Source organism: Drosophila virilis, unplaced genomic scaffold (assembly GCF_030788295.1).
Source record: "Drosophila virilis strain 15010-1051.87 unplaced genomic scaffold, Dvir_AGI_RSII-ME tig00000702, whole genome shotgun sequence".
NCBI classification, from domain to species: Eukaryota; Metazoa; Arthropoda; class Insecta; order Diptera; family Drosophilidae; genus Drosophila; species Drosophila virilis.
In genome coordinates, this window is record NW_027212817.1 from 1 (window position 1) to 11098 (window position 11098).

The 11098-nt window shown below is 41.6% G+C and overlaps 1 protein-coding gene across 1 annotated transcript; it reads left to right on the top strand.

Annotated features, from left to right (window-relative positions):
• Positions 1-8978: 8978 nt before the first annotated feature.
• LOC6632663 (NEDD8 ultimate buster 1-like) lies at positions 8979-10868 on the top strand. Its single transcript, XM_002056433.3, has one exon. The coding sequence runs from the start codon at positions 8979-8981 to the stop codon at positions 10866-10868; it is 1890 nt and encodes a 629-aa protein (XP_002056469.2).
• The last annotated feature ends 230 nt before the right edge of the window (positions 10869-11098 follow it).

The window sequence follows — 11098 nt, forward strand, 5'->3', positions numbered from 1 at the left end:
TTGGGATTTGGAAAAAAAGGCTTATGTTTACGATAAACTCAAGTTTTAATTAACTTAATTATTTTATATAAATTCTATACTGTTTGTAAGACGCTAGAGAAAACGTGCAGAAAGTCTATGGCAATATTAATTTCTCAATTTATGGATTGTTTCATTTATGTACATTTTATTTAAATGTGTGCATATTTTCAGAAACATCATAGACTTATGAAACCGCATACTCATTACAGATAAACACTTGGTAAACACGAATACGCACTGTTGCACATCAAAAACATCAAATTTTACATAACCTTGCGCTGAGTAAAGATTTTAATTTTCAAAACTAACAAATATGTATTAAAAAAAAAAATAAATTGCAAGTGCATGTCACAAAGGTTAGAGGGATACAGAGGGACAGGTGGCAGGTGGCAGGTGGCAGGTGGCAGGTGGCAGGTGGCAGGTAGTGGGTGGTAATGCATGTTCAGTGCTTGCAGTTGCCCGATTCTTTGCGCTGTTGCACAATCAGCAAAAGTCAGCGAGCTATGAGCAAAAGTTAAACAGACAAAAACAAAGTGCACAGTTAGTGGGCGTGGCCTGGAGAGAATAGGGTGTTGTGTTGTCGCTGTAAATTTCACACGCAGGGCGCATAAAATGGCGTCGCAATTTTAAAGTTAAGAACATTTGCGTAATTAGCAATAGCAACATGCAAAAGGTAAAAACAGTCAAGTGCCGGGCCAAAAGGCGACATTCGAAAGTACTTAAGTGCCAGCGCAAATTACGTACCAAAAAGTTAATTAAATTGTTACCATTTCGCGTTTCTAACGTTTCACCGATTTGTCGTGTTGGCCGCGTTGGCTTTTGGCCAACTGCATGTTTGCTAACGGACAACCTCCGGCTGACAATTAACAAATGTCCACAGCGCACAACTTGCGCCAAGGATGCGGGTGTAGCCGCTGCCAAACTTACAGCTTCCTCTATGACACCAGTTTTTCTTTTCCAGGGGCAAGCTCTGATTCATGTTTTGCAAACTATTTGTTGAACTAATTTTAAATTAACCTTAACACGACTTTTACGTGTGCTACTTGCACCGTGTTTTCGAGTAATTCATTAAAATGATAAGAGAAAAAATGGAGTATTCTGTAAAAAATTAGATTTGGACATTAATCAGTCCAAATGTTTTGACTATATTTTGTGATGTAATCGCCAAACCAATTCAGAGAATGCGCCAACATTAAAACTTCTTATAAGTTAAGGAATTGAAAAACTAAAGATTTTGTTTTCCACATTATTGAATTGGCTTTAACTCGCTATTCCTTTTATACATATATCCTTCCACAAATATTGCTCACATTTTATGCAATTATTTTGCTTTGTTTATTCTTTTTTATTCTTGGCAATCTCAGATCCAAAAATTATGCGCTTTAAGCCGCCATCTTTCAGATATTGAAATTTTGGTCATTAACTATGTGCGCCCTGTCGACATCATTTAACATGCCAGCCAGCGCGTGTTATATTGGAGCGTAAGGTTCAGAGATAAGCCGGGTGCCACCTTTTGATACCCTTTTAGAGGGTATTATAACTTGATCATATAATGTGTAACGCGTAGAAGGCCGCGTATTCGTACACATAAACAATCAGCAGAACAGCTAAGTTAAATTAGCTGTAAAACAGGGCCGGACGGGCAATAAAATACTTCCATCGGGTCGGTGATGCTATTAGAAAATGGTGTATTCTATTTAGGCATTATTAGCATTTCATTTTTCATATGTGATGTGATATATTGAATAATTAGGAAGACACTCGTTTTTGTCGAACATTAAATATAGTCATGTCCTCTTGTTAGATCTTAAAGCTATTCCCTTAAAACTTTTGCATAGGTCCGTCTTCCTGTTGCAAGCATTGAATATGTCAGAAATGGCCGGAAGCCATTAATCGAAAAGTAAGTTTTTGTACAGGAATAATCCTATGTTTTTAATCTAGATATCTTGACCCATCCCGGTATTTACTATCCATATCATATCATTATCAGCCGTATCTTATCATTATATCATATAGCACTCCAGAAAGAACGGTGGAAAACGGAGTTATTTTTCATCAAAATCAGCATTTAACAGCTTCAATATTCTCACATATTTGCAAGGGTATTAATTGTGCAGCGTGGCGAAGTTGTTCTTACTTTCACGTTAATTTTGTTTTTGTTTCTCGTTTTTATTCTCGCCCCCTCATCATTCATCACTGATTGAAGCTGACGCGACAGTTCACATTAAGCATTATCAATTGCGAATCGACAATTGTCGTCATCGTCATTGAGACCCGGGCACGTTTGCCGTTTTGTCTGCCGCATATCGCATTATATCTGCATTGTCACCTTGTTGGCCATTTAACGTGGAACGCCCAACGCTCAGGGACAGTTAGCGGCAGCTCCTCTTGCTGTGTCTTTGGTGCTGTTTATCGTGCACGCCCGAGTTGGCTACATGGACTTAAGCTCATCCTGCCAGGGACCTGTTCCAGCTCTTAGCTGGAGCTGACTTTATTTTTGCCGAAAGAAAGGGAAATTCTGTTGTAGTCTTCCCTCTTCTTTTTTTATGTGGTCTCGTTATACTTTCCCTTGCGCTTTTTGTAGCTCAGTGATATTCAATTAGTCGCTGACATGGGCCAAATAAGTAAGCATTTTAAGTATTAAATTGGTCGCACAGTTGAAAATGTAACTCTTGTTTTTGCCATTGGTGTCAAAATTGTCTGTCAAATGTATTATGATCTGATACCTGTGCACATTTAACAAGCAGTTGGTTTTGTATTCCGGCTGTCTCATGTTACTGTCAAAGTCGACAGCCGCTGTTATAGCTTATTAGGCTGGTCTATTGTTGTTTGATTAGCCTGTTCATATAGAGAGTAGGCAGCTGATATCTAAATTGTTAGTTTTCCAGTGCTGCCACTTGGCAATGTATTGCCTATAGTATACAAAATTAATAGAAGGCGTTGCCAGATTATTGGGGTTGCTCTTTAACAAGTAGTTAAAGAATCAAAATTAAACAACTAAAGTACTTGCAACTAAAGTACTTGTAGAAGATATTAATATTGATTTCTAGCCTAAAAATTAGGAATACTTTCTACTCACCTTCTTTGAAAGTTCTAACCACAGGTTTTCATCGAAATAAAAAGTGTTAGGCCATAAGATTTTTATTCGTATTAATTTTTTGCACAAAATGTGTCCATTGTCTTTGCCATTTCACGAATCTGCCTAGATTCGCGCACCTTTTAAATCGACAACGCCTAAAAGTACACAACGAAAATGTTGATACCAGAAAAGGAAAGACACAAAAAAAAAAAAAGACGAGTCACATTTATCCTAACGTGCTCATTTAAGTGGAATCACTTAATGGTTTTATACGCTTATCATTATCATCCCAGCAGCAACTCCTCCTCGTCCTGTGCTGTCCTGCCGCGTCGTACTAATGCCATTTGGGCAACCTTCCTTGTCCAAACGAGACCCACGCACAATGACAAAGCGTCGACAACGTGGGTACAAGCAGCATTCCCCGTATTCCCCGCATTCGCCGCCGCCGCCACGAATCCACCCGCCGTTGATTCAATCAAATTGTGAAGTGTGGAGCATTTTTATCTGGCGGATGTTTGGCTCGCTGTCAGCGCAAACTGTTCGCGTCCAGTCATTGTTTTAACGCGTATGTTTGCCAGGCACACACAACGCAACGACACACACAACAACACACACATCAACAACAACAACACACACCAAGGCACTCATCGCCGTTAAATGCATAATTTTAAGTGGAAATTGCCGCGCTGATGTTTCACTTTTGGCTGCGTGACGTTTGCTTGGTGTGTGTGTGCGTGTATGTGTGTGTGTATGTATTTAGGGGTGGCTTGGCTGTCTCTCATTGTCCCAGCCAAAGGTCGTTTGTACGGCCCACAAATAAGGAAGTAATATGTCGTCGCTGCACGGCCATCAAAGCCAGACGCGTTGAATAGTTCTTGGGGCTTGTAAATGACAGTAGCTACCCCACCAAGTACCCCTCGCCACCACCCCCCACTGTATACAGATACAGGACTGTGAGAGAAGTGAATGCTCTTTTTTTTGTCACATGGCTCGTTTCCATTGTGAACAATTTGATTACACTGCAACCAGAGAGCATACTTGCTATGGGAAATGACTTGGCAAAACAGAAATATTAAATAGAAACGTTGATTAAATCTAAAAAAAATTTATGGAAAAATTATTCTGAATTTATCACATATCGTACAATTGAGTTAGCTTTAAAATATTTTATTAATTTGTATTGTGTACCTTTTAGCCTTTCACTTTTGGCTAAATATAATGGCTTATTATAATGGGGATATTTTTTTTTTACTATTTTGCCGCATTGAGTTAATTATTGTTAATTGAATTCTTTTGTTTCTGGCTAGGTTTGCAGTTTCTCTAAAGATAAGAACTTGGAACCTCCATAATATATTATCAATTTTATTTTGGACATAATGAATGCTAATTATATTTAGAAATTTATCTGTGTAAATGGACTTCTTCAATTAACATTTTTTACAAGATTTTGTGAAGGTAAATTTCCCTAAACTCCCGATTAGGCATAAGTTGCAAATCAATTTCATTTGCTTTTAAGAATTCCGCTTCTATATAGAACATAAACCATCTGTAATATATAGATTATCAATTTCTATACATTTTTACTTGACCAATACGAAATTCATTCGGATACCAAAAGTGCATAAAAAATATAATTGGAAACCGACTCACATATACAAATTTTGATTTTTATATTATAAGTTCGATGATTTTATTCTTTTACATTTATTAAATACCTTAAGTTTGGCAAATTTGTATAGTGTCTTGCTTGAAGGGTATTTGGTTGCATTTTGCTGCTTTTTAAATTTTTTTTTCTTTCTATTTTCTACCCCGCTGTCAAAAACATTGAACCGCATTTGTTTTGAAAGATTAATGACCCACAATTGGTCGCATCATCCTGATGTCTGTGGCTATTGTTATGCGACTTGTTGTTGTTGATTTCGATGATTTGCGCATATTTATGGTCTTGAAAACGTTGTCACATTTCAAGTTTCCAGCGAGATCTCCAGAGCATAACCTTTATTGGGAGCATGTGAAGGAGGGGAAATAGCACCAGCAAATCATTTCATTAATTTAATGTACTAGAATCTGACTTGTCGGTTGTCAACTTTGTGTCGCTCGTTGAAGGATGTGTGCGACGGGCAGGATCTTGTTCACTTTAGTTTAATACGAACTGCCGGGGACGACAAGTCATTTAGTGCATGAAAACTTTGCCAACTTTTGCGCTACAAGGCACTGATTTTATTTACAGGCTAACAACAAGGATACTCGTGACGACAAGTCAAGTCGACTCAGTGCGAGTTCCTCCAGAGGGGGGTGGGGCGTCGTTACCCGAGCAGTCGCCTCGGATGCAGCGTGCCTGTCAGTAACATTTAGTCGGCATTTAACTTGTGTCATTTGCAGTGCACAGGCCAACGACAGGGGTTAGCGGCAGAATACAAGGAATAATGATAACAGATTCCTATCTGTGGGTATAGTCAAGATCAGAACGATTAAGTAGGTGTTTGAAATGGGAATATTGCAATTAAGTGAAGGTTATTACAGTATCTCATATTATAGAAATAAAGAGATGCAAAATAAAAGATAAATTGCAATGGAGTCTGAAAGTATTATCAGAGCTAAAGCACACACTATATAGCCAACGTAACTTGTTATTAAAGTTCTTATAATTGAGGCATAATAACTTGCAATTCACTCTTGAGTTCGTGAGAATCGCATAGTAAGGTCATATTTCAGAATTCTTTTCTTTTTACCGACAAGCAAGCTTGGTCTCCCTTTAAAATAAAGAAAGTTACTCATGCCTAAAATCCTCCGAGAGAAACTTCATCAACTCGTTGCCTACAAAATTAACCTTCTGGAGTTTTTGTATATCAGAACAGTTTTTATAAGCTGAAATATTCATTAAATTAAGTAGAAAACTGAATGATCTCTTCGCCTTCACTTCAATATACAATGTCAAGTGGAAATGCACAGCAGCAGCAAACAAACAATTAAACAGCTACACACAGCACGGCACTTACCAAACAACAAACTATCCACACACACCCACACACCCTCCACACAGACACACAACACACACACACACAAGCAAGTCCTTAGCCCCCGCATCAAACATGCTGGCTACTTCATCATGGATAGCAACTGTGTTAGAGATTCATCCATTTATTCACACCATGAAGCAGAACGGGAGCTGGCAGGGAAGAAGAAACAGGACAACTTGGGCCCAAGGCGTAAACTTATTCCGAACAGACCCTCGTTTTTATTTTTTTTTTTTTTTTTTTTTTTGGCTATACACAATAAGGCGCGGCACTTTTCATTAGCAGTCACACTTTGGCGACAGCTGTTGGACGGGTCGTCGGGTACACTCAGAGAAAAATCCCAGTTTGAAATTCTAATATGAAATCCTTTTTATACCCTGAGCCCATTAAAAATGGGTATAAGGGTATATTGTATTTGTGCAAAATCCAAATGTATGTAACAGGCAGATGGAAGCATCTCCGACCCAATAAAGTATATATATTCTTGATCAGCTTCAATAGCCGAGTCGATCTAGCCATGTCCAGCTGTCTGTCCGTCCGTCCGTCCGTCCGTATGTATGAACGCAAGAATCTCAGAACCTATAAAAGCTAGAGACTTGATGTAGGTGCTCCTAGTTCCCGCGCAGATCGAGTTAATTTCCGATAATCGATAACTTACTCCGTTTCCAAGCAATCGATATCGATATCCTGTTTTTTGGGCAATTTTGGTAAATAATAAGAGCTAGAGTCAGCTTCTTAAATAAAATATATATATATGCATTTGATGTTGAGGGAAGAGGGTTCAAGGTATCCCCTAGTCGGGAGCTCCCGACTAGAAACTCTTACTTGTTTGTTTTAATATTGTAAGCATCAACGTCAAAAGGCCTAGAAAACGTATTAAACAAGTGCTTAGCTGCGTAACTCCGCCCTCATATCTCCGTCCTATTTTGACTGAGGAATTATGACTTTTTTTTCTGCCAAATTTTGACGTTTTGGAACGACATAACTCCGCCTTTGAACAAACGATCATAACGAAACTGGAGATATAACGTTGTGGGACGTTGCGTAGAGATATCTCGTTTGTAGAATGGCGGAAATGTGTCGTGAGAAATTATTATCCCGAAAAGGCAAAAAAAGTGCTCAATAAAAGAATATTTTATAAATTTAATACGGAATTTAAACATTCTGGAACATAAGTTATTTTGATCCTTAAAAATAGGTTCTTTAAACAAGAAATCTGCTGCGAGCTAAGGAGTTTTTGCACAACGAAAGAGTTTGCGCTAAACTTTTTCTTCGAGTGCATGTATCTTAGTATCTATAAAATGTCTTGGCCTTGTCGGATTTTACTTCTTACTTTTTGTGGCGCCTTTGTTGCAGTTATTAACCCTTAACCGCACATAACATTTATTACACACATTGTTCCACACACGCGCAAACATATAAACACACACACACAGACAGAAGGGCCAAACAAAGTCGGCTGCGTTAAGCTGACAATGACATTTTCCCCCACTCTCCTCTTGGGCCTGGACTTGCTTATTTCAGTTGATTGTATTCTGTGAGGCGACTTTTGTCTGTGGTTTATCGCTTTTAATTTGTCGTCGCGTCTTTGGGCTCGTTAAGTCGACCATTTTCCAATGCTTTTCCTTCTTTTTCGCTGGGTGAATTTTGCGTGGCGATAATTGGCACCGCACAAGGCCAACAAAATTAGGGATTTGTTGCTTGGTAATTCGTTACAACATGTTGAATGCCGAGCGTTGCTCTTTGAATTTGTTCCTTCTGCTTTAAATGGACCCATTTTTTACCCCAATAAATAATCACATTATTTTGCTTCGGTTTAGGGGTTCTAGAAACTCTGCTCTTAACATTTTCTTCCTTATTTATCGAGTTTTAAGGTCTTTTTAGCTGCTTTTAGTTATGTAATTCATGCACATTTTTGTTGAATTCCCTTTTGTGTCCTACCCTTAACTCTATTTTTGTTTCTTTCTAATATGTTAGATTTTGCGCTGGAATCGATCAGTGCCTTGTGATCTCTTTCGAGCAAATAAAAAAAAGGGAGAATATATATAATTATATGTATGTAAATTATATGCTATTTACAATGAAGGGAAAGGAGATATTGAAATAATTTGCATCGTAGACAGATCGCCGGGTTGTAGCCTTTGGAGGCGTATCGGATGCTGAAGATGTTCAACTGATCTCCGACCTTTGTTAGGCGTGAAGCGCGACGCTTGTCAAGTACTATGGCAGGCCGGCAACCACTCTTCGTACACTCTTATGCGAATAGCATAATATGCTCTTGAATAGCATATGTCCACATGGGCGTTAACCTCGGTTTAATGAGCAGTGCCCTCGTGGAAGCATGCAGCTTTGCTTTGAGGCTTTAGTAGCCAGTTGAGCTTTTGGAATTAAGAATTAGCTGAATAAGTTGGTGTACTCAATGGTTCCTCCATCGGACCGTAGCCCCTGGCAACTGTCTGGGCGAACTTGGTACAGTTTATGGCGACGTTCAAGCTAGCAGTCCTGCAGTTTGTTAGGATTCGTGCAAAGCCAGGAATGCGGTGTCATCCGCATACGTTGGGCTGAAGGCTGCACTGCTTTGTCCTTGTGTGGATGGGGAGTTTTGTCTTGTACAGAGTGTACAGCAGCGGGCCGAGGACGCTGCCTTTTGGGATACCTGCTTTAATGACTTTGACACCTGAGTTTTGGTCTCTAAAGCCCACGGCCGACTAGAGCCTTTACTTGCTGTGTTTGTATCCTTCAACGTAGTATTCCTGAATCAGAATGCCAGTCATATTTGATAAGTCGTATACAAAACAATACTTGGTTAAGTGCACTGCACAAAAATTGTAAAACATACGAGCGGAAAGAAAATGTCCGACATGGAGAATAAACTGGTACAGTTGCGCATACGCCTTCAGGAGCGTGGTGTCAAATTGTGGGAATCTCCATATTATGTGGAGGATTTGGGCAGCAGCGATTCGGCTGTGGAGCTGCTCGCCCAGGAGCTGAGTCGTGAGCTGCACATCACCGTTGTGAGCTGCAAAAACTCGCTGCTGGAGCTGCAGGAGCATTCACTACGTAAACTGGCCGCACGGCGGGAGTTCGATGATACGGGCTTGGCCACATTCCATGTACGTTGCGTGGACAACCAGGGCGGCACGGCCCACACGCTGGAGGTGAAGTGCGCTCTGGGCGAGCTGGGCTCTAATTTGCAGCGTAAAATCGCTGACAAATTGCAGCTAAGTGAGGCGGATCATGTGAAGTGCATTTCGGCTGGACGGATGGTGGTGCCACAGGCGACCCTGAAGTCGCAGGGCCTAAAGAACAATCAACAGCTATTGGTGATTGTAGGTCAGCCGGATGCGCGGGGTGAGGCTCTGTACGAGCGCATACGCCAGATACAGCGAGATGTGGAAGTTGTTGTCGATTCGGATCATCGTTTTGTCGATCTGGAGGATCAGGATGGCAATGTGATGTTTCTGCCACCGCACGAGAATCGTGCTCTGCTGATGGGCATGAGTTTGGGCGAGAAGGCACGCGCGGCCATGCGGCGGGGACACTACGATGAGGCGCTGTTGCTTTTCCTGGAGGCGGATGAAAAGTTTAACAATTGCGATTCAAAGTTTCTGGATTATGTGGACAACTATGCGTTGCTCAATTTGGACATTGTCTGGTGCTATTTGTGCCTGAAGAACATAACCCAGCTGCCGGATGCCCAGCGTCGTCTCGATGTCTGCGAGCGCATCCTGCAGCGCAGCTACGGCGAAAACTTTAGTCGCCTTTATGCCCTGAAAGGCTCAAGCTGTCCGGAGCGTGCACTTATCATGCGCCTGCAGCTGCTCCAGGGCGTCATATTGTTTCATCAGAATCAACGGGTTGAGGCACGAGCGCGTCTAGAGGCCGCAGGCACAGCCTTAGCTGAGCTGAAAGTGAACAGCGAACAGCTGGAGCTGCTAGTGGAAATGGGCTTTGATGCTTCCGCTGCGCGCTTGGCTCTGCGCTCCAGCAACGGCAGTGTGGAGCAGGCGGTGCAGTTTATCCAACAGCGTCGCCAGCGTCTGCAAGCGGCGCGTGCCAACTCGGATTCGGAGCGGCAGCTGAGCCGTCGCCTGGCGCAAATGCAGTTGGACAACGATGGACGCGATTGGGTCCATCCGCGCAGCGTGTGTCGCCTAATGGACCTGGGCTATGAGCAGCAACTTGTTGTCGAGGCACTGCGTCGCACCGAGAACGATTTGGCGCGTAGTCTGGAATTGCTGCAATACCATTCCAGTGAACTACGCCAGGGTCTGCCCGATTCTCAGGCAGCTGATGAGCAAATGCTTGGCACTCTGCGCGGACTGGGCTTCAAGTTGCCCGCGGCACGTGCCGCTCTAGAAATCACATGCAATAATCTGGATCGCGCCATCGACTTTCTGCTCAAGAGTTTGGCCACCGAGGAGGAATTGAACAGCGTGGTTGAACGCATGTCTGCGGTGGATAATGCTGCAACAGCCGCAGCCACTGGTGCCGCCTCAACCTCCTCCTCAAACGCCCCCGCCACATCCGCCCTTCCCAACTCCTCGTCGGAGCAGTTGTCTGTTGGAACGCCCAGCAAAGTAGCTCTGGTCAAATCGGTGCTCAACAAGGCCAAGACCGAATTGGAGACATACAGAGCTTACAGGCGTTTCAATGAGGATATACCTGATGTTGATCAGGACTACTTGGATTTGCCACTGGAACAGGAGGAGCAACTTCTCAATGAGTACACACAGCTACTGGAACATTAGAGTCTTCGTAAGCATGTTTTGGTAAAACAACAGAATTTCAAGTTTATTGGTTAATTGATTCACATTTTATTCACATCGCATGTGCCTTTGTCAATTTACTTGTCGATTATTTTTAATGAGATTTTTGGTCTTTGAACTTTCCTCTTTAGTATTAATTATTAAAAAAGGACATGCCCGTATTGTAATGGAAGAAAATAAATAAAAATAGTCTTGATCTGCGTATGCTCTTC